The 24,100-nt window shown below is 50.4% G+C and overlaps 1 protein-coding gene across 3 annotated transcripts in view; it reads left to right on the top strand.

Annotated features, from left to right (window-relative positions):
• The first annotated feature begins 3,490 nt into the window (after positions 1–3,490).
• Positions 3,491–24,100, top strand: part of TAB1 (TGF-beta activated kinase 1 (MAP3K7) binding protein 1) — a 34,144-nt gene continuing 13,534 nt past the window's right edge. For 2 of the 3 annotated variants that reach the window (XM_046013192.1, XM_046013191.1), the window contains exons 1-3: positions 3,928–4,067; positions 19,587–19,723; positions 20,094–20,247. In XM_046013192.1, coding sequence (XP_045869148.1) covers positions 3,948–4,067; positions 19,587–19,723; positions 20,094–20,247 — 411 coding nt within the window. In that variant the 5' untranslated portion in view covers positions 3,928–3,947. Of the gene's footprint in view, positions 3,628–3,927; positions 4,068–19,586; positions 19,724–20,093; positions 20,248–24,100 lie in introns of those variants that run through there. The other variant, XM_046013193.1, reaches the window with a different exon arrangement.

Below are 24,100 nucleotides of genomic sequence, written 5' to 3'. Positions count from 1 at the left end.
TCGCCTGGTACTCCCGTGGGAAAGGAGCTGCGAAGATGGGGAGGCAGGGAACCACGGGGTTGTCTGGGGGCCTTCAAGCAGTCAGACCAGGCTGGGCGGTGAAGGGCGTCGGAGGGTCTGCCGACCTCACAGGGTTGCCAGAAAGGCCTTGGAGTCTACCACCAGGGGGTTCTTATCTACGACAGCTGAAGACTTGTGGCCACAAATGCAACTCTTCCTTCTCGGAGGACACCAGCTGGGGGCCCTGTGATTCACTCTGACAGTGAGCACCGGAGGGAGCGCCAGACCCCCCAGGTTAAGGACTGAGTCCCATGAGACTGCTCCCTGCTTCAGAAGCCTGTTGTAGGTGGTGGGGTCCCAGACCACCCCCGCTTCTGTCCGATTTGACTATAAATCAGGCACAAAACTCAGGGAAAGAGCTACTTTGCTGATGTATTAAAAAGGCTGCTACCAGGGGTGCCTGGGTGGCTCAGTGGGTTAAAGCCTCTGCCTTCAGCTCAGGTCATGATCTCAGAGTCCTGGGATCTAGCCCTGCATCGGGCTCTCTGCTCAGCAGAGAGCCTGCTTAGTGTGTGTGTGTGTGTGTGTGTGTGTGTGTGTTTCTCTCTCTGTCTCTGCCTGCCTCTCTGCCTAATATGTGATCTCAGCACCCCAGAAGCTCTCCAAACCCCCTTGGCCAGGGTTTTGTGGAGGTTCTGTGTCACAGGCATGGCTGCTTAAATCATTGGCCATTAGCGATCGACTCAATCCCAAACCCCACCCCCAAGAAGTGGGGGCAGGATTGGCTAATCCCATGACTGGATCCTCTGGCAACCGGACCCCACCTGAAATTACCCAGGGCCTTCCAGCCACTGGTCATCTCATAAACTCCAGGACGGCTGAGTGGGCTTCTGGTGAATAACAGAAGATGCCCCTATCATGTCCATAAACCGTAAAAGTTCCAAAGCCCTTCTAGAAGCTAGGACGACGACCAGATATTATAACAAAAGATGCTGGTGGGACCCCTGTCACTCAAGGATTTGGAAGCCAAGAACCAGAGACGAAGACCAGATGTACATTTCTTATTCAATCACAACATCACAGAGTCATGGGGCCTGGATTCCCATCCCAAAATCTACCTGTTGGGTGACTCGCTGAACTGGAGTTTCCTGTTTTATGAAATTAGGGATGACTGTAAGACCACGTTGGAGGGAGAAATAACTATGATGTAAAAGCCTCTGGCAAGTGTCTGCCATACAGGAGGCACTCAGGATGCATTTATTATCTTTAAATAAAAAATTTTAATTTGAATGTAATGAACATCAGCACTTACCACAGGACAGGTCTTTCCAAGGCGCCTCACTTAATCTGTTCTACAGAGGACCCTGAGGCTCAAGTGGCTTGTTCAAGGTCACAGAGGTGAAAGTATATGGGGTTGGGATTAGAATGGAGTGGGTTGGGCTCCAAATCCTGAATCCTTCCAGACTCTTCTTCAAAAAACTGCCTGGTCCCTCCCATTCCCTTTTGTGGCACTGAAAGTTCACAGCCTCCTAGTATCCACATCTCAATCCTTCTTTAGTGATAGAAACTGTAACTGGGCCCCTGTAGCTCGGTCCGAAGTCTAGTTTCTTTACCTCCCTTCGGCTAGATTATAGTCAATGAGATGTAAGGAGAAACATCAGGTGGAACTTCTGGAAGTTTCCTTAAAAAGGGAAGATTGCTTGCAAGTAAATCTTTAATTTAAAAAAAAAAAAAAGAAGAAGAGGAAGAGAAGTGCATCTTTCTCCCTTCCTCTCTCCTTCCTGCTGGCAGAACTCAGACGAAATAGCTGGAGTTCAAGCAGTCATCCTGGGCCACGAGGAGCTGTGCTGCTAAGACAAGATGATGTCACCAGCCCAGACCTAGATGGCCTCCCCTTCCCTCTTCCAAATCATCGCTCCTCTCTGGCAAGCCTTTCCTTTAGCATTTAAACAGGCTCAAGTTCCTCCCAACCTAAAAGAAAACACACTCGATCTCATGTTCCCTTCCCTCTCTCCGGCTCTTTACAGCCTACCAGCTAGGGAGAACTGCCGATTCTCAAGGTCTCCATGTCCCCTACCCCAACGGCTCCTCAACTCACTGCATCTGGGTTTCTGTGATACCTTCCTACCTGAACTTCCCGGGATAAGGACCTCTGGATGGCTAAACCTAGTGGACTTTCTTCAGTAATCTTCTAACTAGATCACTCAAAAGTATGCGACATCGTTGTCCATTGCCCTCCTCACCCTGGGTTCTATGTGTCAAGGCTCCCCCACCTCTCCACCCCTCCTGCTCTTTCGATGTGGTCTTCTCTAGTCCACTCCATCTCAGGACTGATCCGACTTCTTTTCTTGCCTGTTTTATAAGCACGTAAAATTTTCCAGCTGTTGTTTTTATTTTTTTTCCCCGGAAGTCTGGGAGAATCTTTGACGAATCTCTTTCCATCACAACCCTAACCAGTCCCTAAAGCAAGTCATGACAATTTCATCTAAATAAAATCCATCCCCTTGGCACTGGCAGCAAAGTACTATCATCTCTTGCCGTGAACTAACACAACAGTCCCTTAATTGGTCTTCACTCCAATGCTCCTAAACATCTGTTCTGTACCTGGTAGTCAAAGGCATCTTTCTACCAATGGGATCATGTCCCTGGCTTGCTCATAAGTCAACAAGTTCCCTCTGTCCACCATATGAATAGCCCAACTCCAGCCTGGTCCCAACCCACCCCACAGCCCTTCGTCTCACATCCCCTCCACCTCTGTTCCAGCCACAGAGCCCTTCTGGGACACACATGTTTCTTGAAGCTGCACTCACACGCTCCCTTTTCTCGTGCCTTATGCACTAGATGTCCCCTCCACCTGGCCTGCCCTCCACTCCCATGCCCCATCCATAAACTTCTCTTCCTGCCACTTAGCCCACTTCGAAATGATTTACATATGTAAACGATGTCCTCCCCAATTCAAACAGATTTCTGAGGGTGTCTTGCTCGATGCTTCACCCCACAGGGCCAAGCATGGCTACCCAACGAATATTTATCGAGTGAATGAATAATTCACCGAACCTCACTCCCAGAGTGTTCATAAAGAACGTAAATCCGAGGCGCCTGGGTGGCTCAGTGGGTTGAGCCGCTGCCTTCAGCTCGGGTCATGATCTCGGGGTCCTGGGATCGAGTCCCGCATCGGGCTCTCTGCTCAGCGGAGAGCCGGCTTCCCTTCCTCTCTCTCTGCCTGCCTCTCTTGTGATTTCTCTCTGTCAAATAAATAAATAAATAAATAAAATCTTAAAAAAAAAAAAAAAAGAACGTAAATCCGGTGACATAGGAGCCCCACCTGAAAAGCATGCTGGAGAAAATACGCAAATAAAATGGGCGAAAGCCAATCATTTAGGGAAGCCTTTCCTTTTCCTCCCAAGAGCGAAAAAGCGTAAGACAGCGCCTGCGCACAGGCTCCTCCATGGCCCCACCCGACTTGGGCCATCGGGTGGCGCTGTGGGCGTGCTCCCCGGCAGTCAGATCCTCCCGGCCGGCTTCAGGCCGCTCTAGCCGCCCTTCTCGCCTGCTCTGCTGGGAGGCGGGCGCAGCCCCGGGGGTCCCTCCAAGATGGCGGCGCAGAGGAGGAGCCTGCTGCAGAGTGTGAGGAACCGACCCGCTCTCCGGGCTGGGGGTTGGGAGCCCAAGGGGGGCCCTGTCGGGTGCAGGCACGGCTCCCTCTCCCCCGTTGGGCCGCCTCCTTCTCCCTGGCGAGGTGTGGCCGCCGCCCTCCCCTCTCCCGGGCCGGCCCCCCTCACTCCCGAGGACGGGGGCGCGTGCAGCCGCGCGAGGCCCGCGCGTGCGCGCTGCCGCCCGGTCGTCGGGGGCTGGGATTCGCGGTCCAGCGACCCCGAGCGTCGAGGGCGCGTCGAGGGTGGGGTGCGCCCTGGAGCCGGAAGGGAGCGTGGCGCGCTGCGGCGGAGATGGCCGGGGCGGTGAGCCCACGGGCACCGAGCGGCCGCGGGAGAAAAACAGTCATAGTCGCAGCAGCCACTGGTGTACCGCTTATCATCTCCCAGGTTTCCTGCCAATTGCTTTACGTTGTAAGCTAGTTTATGTAACAGCCCCGGGAGGTGGGTACCACAATTACTCCCGTTGGACGGGTAGAGAAACTGCGGCAGAGAGGCAGGCGGTCACTTGCCCAAGGCCACACGACTAGTCAGTGGCAGAGTCAGGGTCAAAATCGGGCCGTCTGATTCCAGAAACCCTGTGAACCTCTAGGCGCTGCGGAAGGCATGACCGGAGTGGCAGCCCGGGTTCTGGTCCTGACTCTTAAGGCGCAATGCCTCAGTTTCCTTAACTCTAAGGCGAGAGCAGGCCATGGAAGAATTGTTCTGAGACTCACCCTTACCCCCTAGTCTGGACCCTCATCGGTTTGTCGCTGGTGTCTTGCCCCTGCATCGTCCTGTCTCACATGCACGTAGATACACACACATCTTGGTGCCTCGAGCCTGTTCTGACCTACCAGCGTAGTGTGTGGGGCCCCTGGGTCCTCCCCCGATGGGGCAGTCTGTTGTGCTTGCTTGTGCACTTGTCTGCCTCCCGTACTTAAACGATCTATGATGAATATCACCAGCGCCTACCACCACTAGGTAAATACTGTTTTTTAAAAAAAAAGCATTTGTAGCCCTGTCCAGTGCTTGAGGTGGGACTTACGGAGCTACAGCAGACACACCCTCCTGCCCTCCGGCCTGAAAGCATCAGAATCAGAGGGAGGGATGACCTTCAGGGCTGTATACTAGTGACCAGCTTTGTGGAGACTGGCTTTTGAAATTTCCCTTCCACCGTAGCAATTCCCAGGTCTCCCCAGTGGGGACTGCTCTCTTCCCCTCCGCATCTTTGGCTGCCCTTTTATTTTACTAGTGCTCTGCAGGTCAGCCTTGTCATTGAGTTAGGTAGGCCCGGCCCTTTGCTTTGTGAGCTCCCAAAGGGCAGGGCCCCTGTATAAATTTACCCGTTGCGAAAATTCCAGAAATACAGGCTGGACTGTAGTGAGTGCTGGAAGTGGTAACTGCTGTGGGCCAGCTCGGCTTGCTGAGGAGAGTGGCGTCCAACTTCTTTCTTTCCTGGGTATGATGGCACCCAGGAGACTCAGGATAGACAGAAGCTTTGCTAGCTCTAGAATGTGTTCCTGGGCGGAAGGGGAGTCCTTTCAAGACAGGACGATTAGCTTTGAGCACATAACATCATGATGAGAGGCAAGGGGATGACAGAGGTGTCCACACAAGGCCCGTCCCACTCTAAGGATGACCAAGACATCTCTGCTCACAGGGTGTCTGAGTGTCCTGGCCGCATATGTTGCTTGCTGATTGGCTCTCCGCTGTCCTGAGTCTGGTAGGAGCGGCTCAGATATCAGCATTGAGCCGATGCCCTTGAGGGTTCCTAGTCTGTGGTTGTAGGACCTGGGGATACAAAGATAAAGAAGTGTGCGCACCCTTGGGGGAGGGAGCCCTCTACTACGAACACCGTGCGGAAGGCACTGTGTGGTCAGTGTTGAGGGGCTGTGGCCGGCCTAATTTGACTGGGTCAGTGGAGGCTCACAGGAAAGGCTGGGGGTTTGCTGGCAACATGGTGCCAGCTGGGCGTGCTGGGGTCAGATGGCAGAGCACTGAGGAGTTTCACCTTTGGTCCCCAGCCAGCATGGTACCTTGAAAGGTCTTTTGAAGAAAAGAAGAGCTTTTGAAGGCAGCTTGATGTATTCAAAGGAACTTGGGCCCTTTGCAACCTCACAAAAAGCCCAAGTCCCACAGGGACTTGGGCAAGTCACTTAACATCCCTGAACCTTGGTTCCCCACAGAAAGGACACCCAGGAGCGTTGTAAGGATTAAATGAACTAACACATGACCGTCCTAGCCCAGCATGGTCACAGTCCAGCCATGAAGTGCCACCTTCAGTTCTGAGCATTTAGCTGTCACTGAGCACTTACTGTGTGGCTGATACTGTGTAGGTGCAAGGGACACTTTCCTCACGAAGCCTCTATTCTAATAAGGGAGACAGTCACAGTGAGTAAATAGAGATTGTAAACACTATAATACCTGTAGCCTCAGTTGGTGCTGGGAGGAGTAGTCTGGATTCCTAGAATGGCGGAGGGGCCGTTTTAGCGTGGTAGGGAAAGATCGATCGCTCAGCATTTGATGGGATGGAGTAGGGGATTTGGGAGGGAGTATTCCTGGCTGAGGGACCAGGGATGCCAAGGCTTGTGTGGCCAAGGAGGCCAGCGTGGCTGAAGTAGAGTGCTTTGGGGGAGTGGAGGGTTGCCAAGGTCCAAGGGACCTTTGTGGACCCTGGTGTGGACTTTGGATTCTATCCTAAGTGTGCTGTGAAACTCGGTGGTTTTTAGGGATATTTTAGGTTTTTAGGGAGGGCTGTATTTTGGAGGAAGAGCTGGTCGGATTCGCTGGTGGATCAGATGGGGAGTGCGTGACCGAGGAAGAAGAGTCAAGAAGGACTGCGAGGTTTTCAGTTGGAACAACAGCAGTGCCCTTTACCGAGATGGGGAGTCTCGGGAAGAGGGAGCACATTTGGGGCCGAAAGAATCAGGAGTTTGGTGTTGCCTCTGCTCTTCTGTCCTTAATTATAAAAAGAAAATCAACTAGAAATTCATTTTTTTTTTTAACTTAGAAACGTTGAGCCACTACAACTGTAAGATCACAGGTGCTGGCTCTGAATTTTTTTCTAATATACGTCATCAGTTCCCCCATTAAAATAAAAACATCCACGAGGCCATCACCTACAACCGTCTCATCCACGGTCAGAATGTGGCCCAGTGGCTCCAGCCTGCAGTAAGTGCCCCACAATTATTAGCCCCTTTAAGAATGTATTAGGACTATATTTGTGATGAAAACATAGAGAGCCTTTGATGAAAATCCTGCTGGGAGAGGTGGGGGCCAGGAGTTGAGCTGGTCCCAGAGGAGTGGGAAGGAAAAGGGGGTCATTCAGAAAGACAGAGATGGCAGGAGACACTGGGTATTTTAAGCTTTTTGGAGAGAAAGAACAGCTGCCCCCCCACCCCCACCCCGACCCTGAGCCATCTTCCTGGGGGCATTATTCTCTCATTCTGAGCTTCCTTTTTGCCTCCAAGGAATTCGGGTGCTTTCACCACAAAAACACTCAGCCTTTTCATACTATAATTTGATATTCAAGCTGTGGCCTGAACTTGGAACCATGCTTTGTCCACTTTTGCTGCCCAGGAGTTGGAGATGAATCTCTGTGGGGACTTTCATGGACTGTTACTCTGTGACGCGGTCACATACGTGTGTGAGGCCGCTGAAGGGGGTGTGTGTACCGGGTACTCGTAACACCCTTCACCACTTACCGTGCACCTGGATCACTACCAATGCTTTTCCTACCAAAACAGGAATTTTGGGAGCCCCTCATACAAGTCAAAATTAGGCTTTTTTTTTTTTTTTTTTTAAGAATTTCTGTATTTGTTTGAGCGAGTGAGTGAGAAGGCGAGCAGAAGCAGGGGAGAGAGGCAAGTGGAGAGGGAGATGCAGATTCCCGCTGAGCAGGGAGCCACCGTAGGACTTGATCCCAGGACCCTGGGATCATGACCCCAGTCAAAGAAGGCAGACACTGAGCCAACTCGGCCACCCAGGTGCCCCTAATTTCGGCTTTTTGAAACAGCCCCTTCTTTCCTTACTATATTTTGTGTTCAGTTTCTTCTGAGAAATTAATTAGGAACCCATCAAAGAAAATGGTGCAGGCTCAGTGTGGGGGGTATCTACGCAGCTCAGTGATGAGGCTGTGTGAGCGCGAGGAGCCCCCTTCTCGGCCGCTGGCAGGCCTGGCATTTGTGGGTGTGGGAGAAAGTATGCATCATTGTGTGCAGGGGTGGGGAAGGGAGTGGTTTGGGTGACTAGGAAATACGTGACCTTTTCTGAATATTGTTCAGAGATGTGGACGAAGGAAGCAAGAGACTCGGTGTCCGTGTCGGGGTGGAGTCAGCAACAGAGCGTTGGTGTGGCTAATCCCTGAAGGACGGGAGGGAGCTGGGGCAGCAGGATGGCCGCCCACCTGGTCACAGCAGCGTCAGAGCCATTTCGGGGGCACTGCTGACATCAGGGAAGACCGGGGACGGTCTCATTCCCGCGTGGGCAGAACCGGAAATTCTCTGGCCACTTGTCATTGAACATCCGAGGGGCTGTGGGGACTATGTTCCAAAGGAGCACTCCTAAATATAGAAGAAATTCTTCATGTATCTTTGCATCCAAGACGTCATTAATTATAAGGACCCGTCATTATTTTATGTACTGCTAAGAAAATATCCTGCTAATTAACTTGTAACACATCAACTTCGGATATTTTTTTTTTTAAAGATTTTATTTATTTATTTGACAGCGAGAGAGAGTGAGATCACAAGTAGGCAGAGAGGCAGGCAGAGAGAGAGAGAGGGAAGCAGGCTCCCTGCCGAGCAGAGAGCCCGATATGGGACCTGATCCCAGGACTCTGAGATCATGACCCGAGCCGAAGGCAGCGGCTTAACCCACTGAGCCACCCAGGCGCCCCAACTTCGGATATTTAAAGATGGGAACATATGTCTTGGAATTAGCAAAATAAGCAGCTAACAGCACTAGGCTATGAAACAACAACACAACACAACAACAGCAAAACAGGGACGCTTGGCTGCCTCAGTCAGAAGAGCATGTGACTCTTGATCTCAGGTTTGTGAGTTCAAGCCTCACGTGGGGTGTAGTAAACTTATTTTAAAAAGATTATTTATTTATTTATTTGACAGAGACCACAAGTAGGCAGAGAGGCAGGCGGGGGCCAGGGACGGAGGGGGAAGCAGGCTCCCCGCTGAGCAGAGAACTGACACCGGGGCTCGATCCAAGGGCCCTGGGATCATGACCTGAGCCGAAGGCAGAGGCTTTAACCCACTGAGCCACCCAGGCGCCCCGAGGGTGTAGTAAACTTTAAAAAAACCAAAAACCAAGAAACCAGTACCAAGCTCTAGCGTGAAAGTTGCCAAAACACCAGATGGTTAATGACCGCTATGCCTCCGTGAACCCTGAGGATGAATTTCATCCTCAGGGCGGTTATTTTCCCGGAGCCGCGGACACGTACCCCCCGAGAGGGTTTGGTGTGTGCTGGCCTAAAACTCATTGTTACATATCCCCCAGGTGTTTTTTTTTTTGTTTGTTTTGTTTTGCTTTTTTAAGATTTTATTTATTTATTTAATGACAGAGACAGAGAGGGAATGCAAGCAGGGGGAGAGGGAGAGGAAGACCAAGCAGGGAGACCGACATGACATGGGGCTCCATCCCAGGACCCGGGGATCATGACCCAAGCTGAAGGCAGGTGCTTAAGGAACTGAGCCCCCCTGGCGCTCCCTTTCCTTTTTTTTTTTTTTAACATATCACACAGTTTATTTGCTTTTCAACTCCTTTTCAAACTCTGATGATATCAAGAGAGAAAGACTTGGTTTGTTCCTAGTATGTCATTAACACCTTTCTGATTCTTGCTAGTCTCCTCCCTGTTTTTTTTAATTAATTTTTTTTTTAATTAATTTTTTAAAAAGATTTTATTTATTTGACAGAGACACACAGTGAACAGCAAGAGAGGGAACTCTGGCAGGGGGAGTGGGAGAGGGAGAAGCAGGCTTCCTGCTGATCAAGGAGCTTGATGTGGGGCTTGATCCCAAGATTCTGGGATCATGACCTGAGCCAAAGGCAGTGGCTTAATGGCTGAGCCACCCAGGTGCCCCTGTTGTTTTTTAAAAACATTTTATTTTTAAGTAATCTCTACCCGCAGTTTTTAGTTTGAACTCACAACCCCGAGGTCAAGAGTTACATGTTTCACCAGCTGAGACAGCCAGGTGTCTTACCCCTGCCTTCTTTTTCTTTCTTTCTTTCTTTTTTTAAACAGAAACATAGCTCCAGCTCAGAGTCTATGGCCAGCAATAGGTTCAGCTAGAATTTAATAATCTTGTTTTGTTTTCATTTTTTATTATCTTCAAGATAAAGCAGGTGATACTGGTTTTCTACTTAAAATACTGGAAACATTTACATTCAAAATGAAGTCATTTGAGGGGCGCCTGGGTGGCTCAGTGGGTTAAAGTCTCTGCCTTCGGCTTGGGTCATGATCCCCAGGTCCTGGGATCGAGCCCCACATCCGGCTCTCTGCTCGGCGGGGGGCCTGTCCCCCCCCCCCCCCGCCTGCTTGTGTCAAATAAATAATAAATAAAATCTTTTAAAAAAAACAACAACAAAATGAAGTCATTTGAGTAGAATAAAATGTGGTGTTGTAAAGAAAAACATAGGAAGTGCCTAGTTCCTTGAAGATAGTGAATGGCTGGTTGAGGTCTGGGAAACATGGGCCTCTGGTGCTAGTTGGATCTGAGCAGGGCCCTTTGGAGGTAGACAGGGCTGGGAAAGACCAGAAAAGGGGAGGGAGGCCTTGCCTCACCATGGATACTTTTTAGTATGCTTTTGGGTAATTTTTTCCTATTTCTCCTTTATCTTAATACCAAGTCAAGTCCGATTGGCTAGGAACTTTATGTTTAAAGAGTATCAGTATGAAATAAGTAGGTCTTTGCCCAGCAAGTTTAATGTATATAAATAGTTGTTTTAAAGTGTGTGTCTGTTTCTATGGCTATCCCTCTGGGGTCAGTAGCCTCTTTATTTGAGATCCCCAAAATACATTGGCCTTTCAAGTAGGGCAAACCTTTGGTAGAAGCGTTACTTCCTTCCTGTGTCGGTGTGGACTCCTTCTGCCAGAAGTAGGTTAGCTTCCCACGCTTTTTTGTTCTGATCATAGTTTTTTAGAAATCATTTGGAACACTGTATAGAAGGCCTTATCTGTACAAGATAGACAGCTGAGTGAGATTGTTAATCTTCAAAGGGTAAGATTCAAAATTATGTCAATAGGCTGGAAGGCTGAGATGAAAGCATTAAGATATAATCCAACTAATGTAAATTTAGGTTTAAAAAAAAATCCTCTACAGGAGTGTGGTTAGGGGAGACTGACTGGCAAGAACCTCAGAGGAAAAAGACGCTGTTATTTTAGTTGACAGCAAGTGGGAATTTTAATGTGGAGGCTGGATGCCAGTCTTTTCTTTAAGTGTGTAAAGGCTCTTGGTTTTCGTGTCTTGTTTTTTCTGTCCCACCACCCTACTGATTTCTTTGGTTTGAGTTAATTTTTTTTTTAATTTTATTTATTTATTTGATAGACAGAGATTGCAACTAGTCAGAGAGGCAGGCAGGGAGAGAGAGGAGGAAGCAGGCTCCCTGCTGAGCAGAGAGCCCGATGTGGGGCTCAATCCCAGGACCCTGGGGTCGTGACCTGAGCTGAAGGCAGAGTCTTTAACCCACTGAGCCACCCAGGCGCCCCCGGTTTGAGTTAATTTTAACATTAATTCTTTAGGTTTACTTTAGGTTTAACATTAATTCTTTAGGTTTTCTTTAGGTTTACTATCCTATCAACTGCAAATAGAGATAATTGTACTTCTTCAGTCCTTAAGCTCAGCAAATATAAAACAGAGATAATTGTACTGCTCTACCTCTTTTTTTTTTTAAGATTTTATTTATTTATTTATTTGACAAGACAGAGATCCCAGTAGGCAGAAATCCCTGCTGATGTACTGCTCTACTTCTTAAGCTCCGCTTCTTTTCTCTTATCTAATTGTGTGGGCTGACACCTCTAGTTCAGTAGGATAGTAGAGAAGGTGGGCATCCTTGCTGTGTTTCTGATTTTTTTTTTTTTTAAGATTTTATTTATTTGACAGAGAGGGACACAGCGAGGGAACACAAGCAGGGAGAGTGGGAGAGGGAGAAGCAGGCTTCCTGCCAAGCTGAGAGTCTCATGTGGGGCTCGATCCCAGGATCGAGATGCTTAACACCTGAGCCACCCAGGCACCCCTGTGTTTCTGATCTTAATGAGAATCCTTCTTGTGTTTCCCTACTAAGTAAGATGCTGGCATTAGTACCAACTGAAGCATATATATAATGGCATGTTAAACTGTCCATTGAGGGCACCTGGGTGGCTCAGAGGGTTAAAGCCTCTGCCTTCGGTTCAGGTCATGATCCCAGGGTCCTGGGATCGAGCCCTGCATCAGGCTCTCTCCTTGGTGGGGAGCCTGCTCCCTCCTCTCTCTCTCTGCCTACCTCTCTGCCTACTTGTGATCTCTCTCTGTTGAATAAATAGATAAAATCTTAAAAAAAAAAAAAAAAGAATTTAAACTGTCCATTGACTACTGTTTTCTTGAGTGTTAATATTGGGAATGGATCAAGACTGTCCTTAAGTAAACAATAGCATTGGAGTCTGTACTCATTGACCTGAAAACCAGTTTCTAGTTAATCAAATACTACACAGTTGCCCCTTGAACAATATGGCTTTGAACTGTGCATATTTACTTACATGCAGATTTTTTCCATGAATACAGTACTGTATTGTGTTCTTTTCCACGATTTTCTCTGTAAGATTTATATATTTATTCGAGAGAGAGGCAGCGCATGAGTGCATGTATGAGGGGATAGGCAGAGGGAGAGCAGAGAAAGAATTTTAAGCAGATTCCACGTTAAGCGAGGAGCCCAACACAGGGCCTGATCCCAGGACCCCGAGATCGCGACCTGAGCTGAAACCAAGAGTCAGCTGCGTAACAGACTGTGCCACCCAGGGGCCCCATTCCTTACGATTTTCTTAATATTTTATTTTTTCTAGCTTACTTTATTGTAAAAATTCAGTATATAATACATATACATACAAAACATGTTAATTAATCATTTATGTTATTGATAAGGCTTCCTTCCAGTCGCCAGTAGCCTATGTCAATAGGTGAGTTTTTGGGGGAGTCGAAAGTTACACGTGGACTTTCCACTGTGCAGGAGGTTGGTGCCCCAACTCAAGTGGCATTCAGGAATCAACTATATTTCCAAAATATTGCTAGCTCAATATTATGAAAATCAGATGTCAAAAAGAGCACTTAACATCACAGAGGTGGGGCGCCTGGGTGGCTCAGTGGGTTAAGCCTTTGCCTTCAGCTCAGGTCATGATCTCAGGGTCCTGAGATCGAGCCCCACATCGGGCTCTCTGCTCAGTGGGGAGCCTGCTTCCCCCTCCCTCTCTCTGCCTGCCTCTCTGCCTACTTGTGATCTCTCTCTGTCCAATAAATAAATCTTAAAAAAAAAATTTAACATCACAGAGGTGTCCAGGCCCTAGTCGTGAATACCTTCTGAGAACAAAGTGCTTGTACTGTTGTCGCACGGTTTTTCAGATTCGGGAGAGCTTGTTTCTCCCACACAAGCTGAGTGCCCGCTCCTGGTAGCAATGTCATGGGCACCCATTGGGAATTGCTTTCAGATGCGTTGTCCCTGTGCCCTGAAACGCCGACGTGCCCAGGTCCTTTGTCATCCGTTCCAGTTTGTTTCCTTCCTTCCTTGTAGAAGACTCTCATTGGTGGTTTTTGTAGCGTATCTCACAATATCTAGTGGGCCCATAAGTTGCTTGGGTAGTACTTATTTTTTGCTGGAAAGTATGGATTTGTTGGAAAGATTCGAGTCCCTGAAGCTTGTCTCTGTCCCGTGGGAGGTAGGGAATGGCAGAGGAAGCAGCACCGTTGCAGCACCGATGACGGGTTTGCGCCCTGGCGACACATTTATATTGTCCATCTCGTATTCGAGATGACAAGTTCATCCATCTTAATCTCCTCTTTCATCACAGACAGTCTACTGTCTGTACTTTAGAAAGTATAAACATCTTCCGTGCTCTATTTTTTTTTTTAAGATTTTATTTGTTTATTTGACAGAGATCACAAGTAGGCAGAGAGGCAGGCAGAGAGAGAGGGGGAAGCAGGCTCTCCGCTGAGCAGAGAGCCCGACGCGGGGCTCGATCCCAGGACCCTGGGATCATGACCTGAGCCGAAGGCAGAGACTTTAACCCACTGAGCCACCCAGGCGCCCCCGTGCTTTATTTTAAAAGATTTATTTATATATTCGACAGAGAGAGAGAGAGAGAGAGAGCGCGCGTGGGCGCACAAGCAAGGGCAGCAGTAGAGGGAGACGGAGAAGCAGGCTCTCCACTGAGCAGGGAGCCCGACACAGGGCTCCGTCCCAGGACCCTTAACCACTTAACCAACTGAGCCACCCACGCACCCCTTTCGCCGCGCTCTGAAACAGCTATGGGCCTTTGGGGTGCTGAATATTGGTCTCTTTTTTTTTTTTTTTTTTTAAGATTTTATTTATTTATTAGACAGAGATCACAGAGAAGCAGGCAGAGAGAGGAGGAAGCAGGCCCCCCGCTGAGCAGAGAGCCCCATGTGGCGCTCGATCCCAGGACCCTGGGATCATGACCTGAGCCGAAGGCAGAGGCTTTAACCCACTGAGCCACCCAGGCGCCCCTGAATATTGGTCTCTTGACCCATCTTTTCAGGAGGAAGACATAGGACACACCTGACTTGGGAAGTGCTTTTGTGCGTAATGTCATTTGAGTTGGAGGCAAGAGACAGACCCTAGGGGGAAAAAAAAGCTTCTTTTGGAGACTTATTTGCCAGGTTATCTTTGTGAGGTCTCTGACCTCACAGATCTATTAAGCAGATCTAAGACCTAAGGGATAATTGGTACAGAGCAGTTCATTGTAAAGTACTTAACTCCTTGGCAGTAAACTCTTTTCAGTGGCATGGAAGGCCTTACCCTGTTCCCACCCAGGCACACGTGTATGAACACAGTAGCAAGCCACTTTCCCCTCTGGTCACTTCAGAGGCCACACTGGCCTTCTTGGACTTCCGTAAACCTCACACACTTACTTTTCCACCTTGGGGTCTTTGCACATGCTGTTTCCTCTGCCCAAAAGGTTCCTTTCCCACTTTTCTGAGATGGTCACTGCTCCATCACCATTTGGGTCTGGCTCAGAAGTCGCCTCTTCTGACCACTTCATCTAAATGAGCCCTCACCATCTCTCTGTCTCCTTACTGTAATTATTTTCTCCATGGCACATATCCCTGTCTCAAATAGCTTTGTTTATTGTATTACATGTTTAAAGTTTCTCATTGACTGGAAAGGAGGCTTCAGACAAGGACCCTCAGTCATTTTCCGCACTGTGGTTCCGGCACCTAGAATAATGCCAGCCTTCTGTAAATGCCCAGCAAATGCTTATGGAATATGTTTGTGTTAATGGAATGTACTCTACCCACGTAATGTCATATGTGGATTCCGAAGACTTAATTAAGTTGTCATTTCTGTTGAGAGAGACATTTATACTGCTTTCAGATGATACAGGTGAAGATGCCAGCTAAACAGTTTATGTCACCGTGAAGCAGTTTTTCTTTCATTGTATGTGTCTTGACCTACATGCCTGGTGTCCTCCGAAGCTGAGCGGAATTTCAGCTCTTGTTGCTGTTTCTTTTCCACAGCTAGGTTTCGGTCACATTTGCAATTTTCGGAGGCTACTACTAATAGACCTTAGTGGCTTTTCAGACCTTGTTGTGACATCATGTGAATAAGTCCTATAAAGATGTAAGTAAAGACACACCACATTGATGAATTGAAAGATTCAACACGGTGAAGATGTCGGATCTCAAACTGATCTGTGAACAGTTCCAGTCAAAGGCCCAACAAGATCTTCTTGTAGATATAGACAAACTGAGATTTTATTTATTTGACAGAGACACAGCAAGAAAGGGAACACAAGCAATGGGAGAGGGAGAAGCCGGCTCCCTGCCAAGCAGGGAGCCCAGGATCATGACCTGAGCCAAAGGCATCTGCTTAACGACTGAGCCACCCAGGCGCCCCAGACAAGGTGATTTTAAAATTTATAGAGAAGGCAAAGGAAATAGGATCACTGAAGTCATTTTGAAAACAAATGAAGTCAGGCGCCTGGGTGGCTCAGTGGGTTAAGCCTCTGCCTTCCGCTCGGGTCATGATCTCAGGGTCCTGGGATCGAGCCCTGCATCGGGCTCTCTGCTCAGCAGGGAGCCTGCTTCCTCCTCTCTCTCTGCCTGCCTCTCTGCCTACTTGTGATCTCTCTCTGTCAAATAAATAAATAAAATCTTTAAAAAAAAAAACAAATGAAGTTAGAGGCAACCCCCTACCTGATTGTATAATATAGATTATAAGTAAAATGTAGATTAGATAATAGAGATTTTGAATATAAATTTATAAAACCGTGGTAATCAAGAGCATGTAACTGGTGGAGGGATGGACACATAGATCCATGGCACAGAGTGGAGAACAGAGACAGACCCATACAAGGACAGCCAGTTAATTTTTTGGAAAGAGGCGCAAAGATAATTTAATGGAGAAAGGGTAGTCTTTTCAAGAAATGGCGTTGGAACAGTTGGATATCCACATGTGAAACAAAAAAAACTTAGACCTAAACTTCCTGTCTTAGACAGAGATTAACCCCAAATGGATCACAGGTCTAAATGTAAAACTGTGAAACTATCAGAAGGAAAACCTAGGTCTCTGTGGCCGGGGCCAGGCACAGTTATTAGAACATGAAAGCGTGCACCATGAGAGAAAAAGCTGATGAAATGGGTTTCATCAAAACTAGAAACTCTTGGCCTGCAAAAGATACCAATAAGCAAATAAAATGACAAGCTACAGGGGTGCTGGGTGGCTCAGTCCGCTAACCTCTGATTGTTGGTTTCAGCTCAGGTCATGATCTCAAGGGCTGTAGGATCAAGCCGGGAGTCAGCTTGAAGGACCCGCTCCCCTGCCCCTCCCCTGCTCGTTCTCCCTCTCTCTGTCTCTCTCAAAGTCAATAAATCTTAAAAGAAAGAAACAAACGAACGAACAAACAAGCTACAGACTGGGAAAAAAATATTTGCAAATCACATGTCCAACAAAGGACTTTATCCAAAAGACATAAAGAGCTCTCAGATCTCAACAGGTGAAAAAACAAACAACCCAATTGAAAAATGGACAGAAGAAAAAAAAATGGGCATAAGATTTAAAACAGACACTTGAGCAGAGATGGGGGGGATGACAATGTAGCACATGGAGAGATGCTTAACACCATTATTAGTCACCAGGGAAGTGCAGGTCACAGCCACAGTGAGCTAGCACGACCTGCTTCCTAGAATGTCTCCATTTAACAAAAGGCACCCTGCAGTGAGGAGGAGGCGGAGCCCATGGAACTTGTGCATTTAGCCCATGCCTTGTGCATTTATGGGCAGGAGTGCAAATGGTACACCACTTCAGGAAACAGTTGGCAATTTCTTAGAAAATTAGACAGCCATCTCATCCCTACTCTAGAGATGTGAAAGGTCACGTTCACACAAAACCTGCCTGTAACTCTTCATACCGGCTCTCCATACCTGCCCCAAGCTGGGAACAGCCCAGAGGCCCTTGAGTGGATGAGCAGATGGGCTTCCATCCAACTGGTGGAAAATTCTCCAATGAAGGGACAAACTTGCTGCCTGCAGCAACTTGTGTGGGGAGGGGGGTCGGGGGAGGAGATCTCAGGCATGGTGCTGAGTGAGAGGAGCCCATCTCAAAAGGTTTTATGCACCTTGAGACCTGGAGTGAGTGGTGGGTTTGCCAGGGGCTGGGGAGTGGGAGGGGAAGTTAGTGTTCAACAGGGACAGAGTTTCAGTTTTCCAAGATGGAAAGAGCCATGGGGATGGATGGCCGGGCTGGCTACGCAGCAGTGAATAGTTAGTGCCCCTGAACTGTTTACTTAAAGACAGTTAAGATCGTGAATTTTGTTATGTGTGTTTTATCACAATAAAAAGAAAAAAAGTCATGTACTGCCTAATTGCACCGAAGACGTTCTTGAAAAGACAATGTAGTGGCGCAGCACAGGGCTAGAGAGGATGTGGCTACAAAGGGGCGACACGAGGGTCTACTTTGGGGCGAGAGGCTGTTCCAGATCTTGGGGCGACAGTCACACAAAACACCTGTTCCCATTCATAGACTCGCATGCCCAAAAAAAGGTCCATTTTACTATATGTTAATTTAAATACAAAAATAAGCTCCCACATCCTGCAGAAGTTGCTCTAGGGGGCAAAGCCCAGAACTAACCCGCTAGAGTAAATGCAGCACGAAAGCGATTAAAAAAGCCATAGAGACCCCGGTTGTCAGTATGTAAATGAACAGAACATGAAATTTGCCACAAAAACTAACCACAGGCCTTTTATGTGTCCGATTGCAAAGGCCCATCAAAGTGGTTTTCGCAGCCTTCTTTGAAGGCCCCGACTACTGCGTTGCAGGCAGTCGTGCACAGTACCCGTGCCTGTTTAACACACAGCATCCCGTCCTGACTTTGTCCTTGCAGTTGGCCTTTGATTGTCCCAGTTGTTTCCGTTTGCTGTAGGTCAGCCCAGTGGCCCTGGGAATGCTCCTGTGAACCTGGCCAGCTGCGGGGAGGCGCTCAATGCGAAACAGTGGATTGCACCTGGGCATTGTGTCAGAGTTGTCTCTGCGGCTAAAATAATGCAAATGCTCAGTGTGAACTCGAGATTAGGCTGATCAGAATTTGTGTTTGGGCTGGGCCTGGACAGCTGTGTATGTGCGCATGCGTGTGTGTGTGTGTGCGCGTGGAAGGTTCTAAGCTCCATGGTGATGATACTGAGCAGTCTAGTTCGAGATCCATGGGGTAGAATGGAAGTCAGACATGGGCGGGCAGGAGGGAGGGAGCCAGGCGTAGTAGGAGTGCATGGGAGGGCTGTCAGTCAAGTCCGGCTTGGGAGTGGGGTGGTCTTCCTGAAGGAGGACCTGGAGGCCGAGACTGCTGAGCCAGAGTCCCAAAGAGCATGGAGTAATGCCAGACAAGGATAAGGAGTCTGTTCATGCAGAGGGAAAGAGTGGGGTGTGGGGAGCCTTGTGCTCTTGGCGCTGGGCAGCTGGGAGAGTCACCGCAGGAGAGCAGGGCCCCAGGGGCACGGAGCACGACTGAAGCTTGCTCGCAAGGCAGTTTCTCTGGTGTCGGGCTGCCTGAATCAGTCACCTGAAGGAGCTGCGGCATTTGCCGGTGTCCTGGGATCGGCCCTTTTGGGGCCTGGGCCTGGAGGCCTCCAGTTAGAGCTAGTGCCCAAGTGATGGGCGTCAGAGCCACAGCAGGGAGAGGTGGGGAGCCACCAGAGAGCTTTCAGCCGGGAGTTTGCTTCACCTGTGTGTCTCACTCATATTTTGAGGCATAGTTCATGCTCGGAAACCACTGCTGGGCCTTAATTTGAGAGCTCTAGGCTTTTCTAGACTTCCTGGGGGGAAAGCATTGTGGACTTCCCGTAAAAACACACAGACCCGGGGCACCTGGGTGGCTCAGTGGATTAAGCTGCTGCCTTCGGCTCAGGTCATGATCTCAGGGTCCTGGGATCGAGCCCCGCATGGGGCTCTCTGCTCTGCAGGGAGCCTGCTTCCTCCTCTCTCTCTGCCTGCCTCTCTGCCTACTTGTGATCTCTCTCTGTCAAATAAATAAATAAAATCTTAAAAAAAACAAAAAACAAACAAACAAAAAACACACAGACCCTTTTGTAGGCGTTAGTTCGTACAAGCACCGTTTTCCAGAAGGAAGTGGAACCTTCTCCACGGGGCTCTGGGGCTGCTGCGTTTTTGTTGGGGAAGAAGAAGGTGCGGGGTCCGTTGTGGGGGAGAAGGCGACACTTCTCCGTTTCCTGGTGTCCTCAGGAGCAGCAGCCAAGCTGGACAGATGACCTTCCACTCTGCCACCTCTCTGGGGTTGGTACGGCCTCCAACCGCAGCTACTCTGCTGATGGTAAGGGCACTGAGAGCCACCCACCAGAGGACAGCTGGCTCAAGTTCAGGTGAGCGTGCCGGCAACGTCCCCCTGGGCATGGGAGGCAGGTTTGCACCTCTCTCGAATGGGGCTCGCCGCTGAGGTGGGGTCCGTGGGAGGCGGCACCTGCTGCTGTCCCTTGTACATCTGGACCTCGCCCCCACCCGGGGCCTGCTACAGTGGGGGCGGGGAGCGTCCCAGAAGGCCATGCCCAAGTGGCATGAGGGTCAATGTGGGGAGACTCAGGTAGGCAGCTAAAGCCACCGCTGCTGTGTCTTTGGCCTCCCCCAAGTCCTGGCCCTCCTCTCCTCCACTTGGGAACTGGCGTCACTCTCCTGCAAGCCCCCCCCCCCCCCCCCCCCCGCCCCGTCCCAAGCTGCTCCCTCCCTCTCTGGCAGGAGTGAGAACAACTGCTTCCTGTACGGGGTCTTCAACGGCTACGATGGCAACCGAGTGACCAGCTTCGTGGCCCAGCGGCTGTCCGCCGAGCTCCTGCTGGGCCAGCTCAGCGCCGAGCACACGGAGGCGGACGTGCGGCGCGTGCTGCTGCAGGTATAGCGATGCTTGGGCTGGCCGACCGCGTCCCCGGGGCGCTCAGCCCAACTGCTGCCAAGTGCTGGGTTCGCCAGGGTTGGTCTGAAGATGCTGCCAGCTCCTTTGGAGGGACCCGCTCTGGGTGGCTCTCCGAGTGACAGGACGTGAGGAGTGCAATGGGCAGGGGGCCTAGAATTTAAAGTGGTAGGGACCTCGGGCGGTAAGGAAGTTTACAAGACATTTACTGCCCTGTAACTTAAGGAGCAAGGACCTTATTTTCATTTCATTTAAAGATTTTTGTTTTATTTATTTTTAAAGATTCTCTTTATTTATTGAGAGAGAGAGAGCACAGAGGGAGAGGGAGAAATAGACTCCATGCTGAGTAGAATCCAATGTGGGACTCGATCCCAGGACCCTGAGACCATGACTTGGGCCCAAGGCAGACACTTAACTGACTGAGCCACCCAGCGCCCCAGACAATTTTTTTTTTTTTTTTTAAGTAATCTCTACATTCAGTATGGGGCGTGGGCCTCAAACTTACAACCCCATGATCAAGAGTCACATGCTCTTCTGACTGAGCCAGCCAGGCGTCCCAAGAAGCAAAGATTTTTTTTTTTTTTTTAAGATTTTATTTATTTATTTGACAGAGACATACGGAGAGAAGGAACACAAGCAGGGGGAGTGGGAGAGGGAGAAGCAGGCTTCCCGCCGAGCAGGGAGCCCTATACGGAGCTTCATCCCAGGGCCCTGGGATCATGACCTGAGCTGAAGGCAGACGCTTAACGACTGAGCCACCCAGGCGCCCCCAAGGAGCAAAGATTTTAAGAGCCGGTTGTGGCGTTCCACAATGCCAGAGGCCTGTGGGCGAGCTGGAAGTTCCATGGAGATCCTGTTGGAGAGCCCAGTGCTATGTTCCGATGGGCAGTAACATGAGCTCCTGGGTTTGGGGACTTGAGTCCGAGGTGTCAGGAGGCCTTGCTGGGGGGGCTTGCACTTAGACGACTGCCCCACAGAGGTGTCCCTGCGGGTGTGGTGGGTGGTAAGCCACACCACCCTGGTGACAGTGTGGTGGGTCCTGCCCAGCGACAGAGGAAGCAGCTCTGTGAATTCCACCTCCCAGCGGCTAAGAGGTTTGTCCGCTCACAGGCCCAAAGAATTGGCAGTTTCCGGCCTTTGGTTTGGGAGCATAATTTGCAGTTCAAAACAATGCATTTTCAAGTCCTGGGGGAGCCCAGTCCCCCTGCTGTGAGCCCAGGCCTCTCGGGCCATTGTGTCCTGAGCTCTCCCAAGACCAGGGGAGATAGGGGACGTGAGGGAACCTTCAGGCCAGGGAAGAAGGAATTGGGAAGCCGTGACCCAGAAAGGCTGGAGCCTTGGAGCGGAGGGTTGATTGCCGGTGGCTGGCGGGTGGAGGGAGCTGCGGAATTATCCCCGGAGTTGTGGGCAGAGGGTTGTGTTCCGGAGCCGCAAAGACGGGTGGTGACTAGGCTTCAGGCAAGGGAGCCGGCCTGGAGGTTAGAGACCGCCTCTGGTGCGCGAGTGTTGCCTCCGGGCGGAGGCGGGTGACCTTCATCGCCCTGGAGTTCTCCAAATTGGAACCGCCCATGTGCGTGGGCCTTGCGTAAGTCATCCCACTGCCAATGACCTGACCAAACCGCCGGCCTGTGAGCGGCTACCCCTGAGTCGGTAACAATACGGACGAGGACAAGACGCTTGTCGTGGGCAGCCATGCACTGCGTGGCCATTTGTCCCGAGCAGGCTGAGCTGACCCCGCCTTGCCACAGTCAGAGCGGGGGTCAGGGGTGGGGGGCTCAGGCAGTGGGGGCTGTGTCACTGCTAACCCCTAGTCCCTGGGCAGGGGCCTGAGGAGCCAGAAGCCGTGTCCTCTGGCCATTGGGAAAGCCTTTTCCCGCGGGATTTAGCCCCTTCCAGAAAGGGTCCTCCCACTGTGGCGAACTGGCACGTGTAGCTGTGTCGCGTCACTGCTGGGAGCCGTCCCTGATTTGCGGTCTCGTGGGGAGGGGGAGTAGGGCAGCCCCACTCCGTGAGGGCCTCGTTACTAATAAAGCCCACCAAGGAGCCAGAATCTGAGGTTCTGGGGGGAGGGGTGCAGCCGTCTGGGCCGGAAGCCCGCAGCCAGGAGGGGCCACGGTTAGTCCATTGTCCCCAGGACACCCAGTCCACGGTTAGTCCATTGTCCCCAGGACACCCAGTCCACGGTTAGTCCATTGTCCCCAGGACACCCAGTCCACGGCGGGCGGCCGGGTGCTGCCGTCTGAAAGAAGCCAAGGGGAACAAGGGAGCGGGCTTTGTGAGTTGACCTTCAAGCCAACTGGCTGTCGGCTGTGGCTTTGTGGGCGCGTGGATGAAGAATGGCGGAGAGGTGTGCTGTGTGTTGCCTCCGAAGTGTGAGGAGATGCAAGGCGTGGTGGGAGGCTGAATAGTTCACAGCTGGTGTTTAACCTCAAGTGGGGCTTCCCGGCCTTTACAGGACCAACTAAGGCCCTTGAATTTTATGTGGGGCAATAGCCCAGCCTCTGCGTGGCAGGTGAATCCTGCCCGAAGGAGGTTGAACGCCTGCTATATCCGTCCTGTTAGGCCTCGTCATTTAAAGGGTGCCCCTCGCTGATGTAGGGTGAGGTTCCCAGGAAGTGTCCACAAGAGCAGTAAAATGTCTTTCTGTGTGTCCCAGTGGGTAGGTAGAGAAGTATACGGTGATTATCTCCTGGAGGAAGGACAGGCTCCAGGGGACGGCCGGGTCCCTGGGGCAGGGTCGTGGGCAAGTGACCCTCCCAGAGGTCAGGGTACAGGATCCAGATCCTGCTGTCGGGGATGGGGCAGGCCAGGAGGTGATGGTGTCCGCAGCCCCTGAGCCAAGGCCTCTAGTTTGTGTCCTGGTCTTCTTGAGAGCAAGCATTAGGGTTCCCTGATCCCCAGAGCTGCCCATACAGAGAGGCCTCTTCGTCATCTCAGGAGGGAGGGAGCTGGGTTGCAGGCCGTTCTCCGTGGGTACCCAGAAGGGGCCCAGAAACACCCCCCCCCCATCCTTTAGGGCCCCTGCATTGGTTCCTGGCTGTAGGGGCAAACAGGATTTGAACTTTAAACACATTCTTTTTTCATCTAGTTAGAGCATTGATACCATCTACTGCCCTTAGTATCAGCTGACATTTCTGTAAATTATAATGGCATGGCCTTATATTTGTGGCCATCAACTCCCAAGATTCTGGCCCCAAGGGTACCTCCTCTGGGTTGGACATTGTCAGGGAGTGTGAAAGCTAACACTGAGCAAATTGACATACCCACCGAACCATCCAGTTTCTACCCAAGAGGGGATGGGCTTCATCCAGGGTCGCCCATGGTGGGCCTAAGCTCTGATCTGGACAGAGGGATGGGCCCAGCACCCAGCCATAAAAATCCATCAGGAGAGGCAAAACATCTTCCCCCCTTATCTTCGAGGGCACGGGAGGCTCAGGGATCTCTTCCTCAGAGCCCCACTACCTTTTGGATTTTGTCTGTCTTCTGCCTTTGTGGCTTGACATTTTGGGGGGCCCCCTTGCTGTGGTGACAAGTCCGGGGGTTCTCTAGGGTGTCTCTACTAAAATGGGTCCTCAATACCTTGGATGTTTTGTTTAACCAGTTACAAATTTTAGAGTCTTTGGCCAGACTAGCCAGACGGACACATGTCAGCCACTGCAAACAGCAGCTGGGAGCCACTTCCAAGTCCCATAAGGGTCAGCAGCGTTCTCCCCACTTTGGACAAATGTTTCTAGAAAACCTTGCAGGGCCAGCCTGGTATGGTTACCTGTCTCCATTTCTGCGTCACCCTGGTCATCGTCGGATGTCCTGGGGCAATGGAAGGTAGCCGGGAGCA

Source organism: Meles meles, chromosome 7 (assembly GCF_922984935.1).
Source record: "Meles meles chromosome 7, mMelMel3.1 paternal haplotype, whole genome shotgun sequence".
In the NCBI taxonomy this organism is placed as follows: Eukaryota; Metazoa; Chordata; class Mammalia; order Carnivora; family Mustelidae; genus Meles; species Meles meles.
Note: the sequence above shows the minus strand (reverse complement) of the source record. Positions and strands in the feature narration are given on the sequence as shown.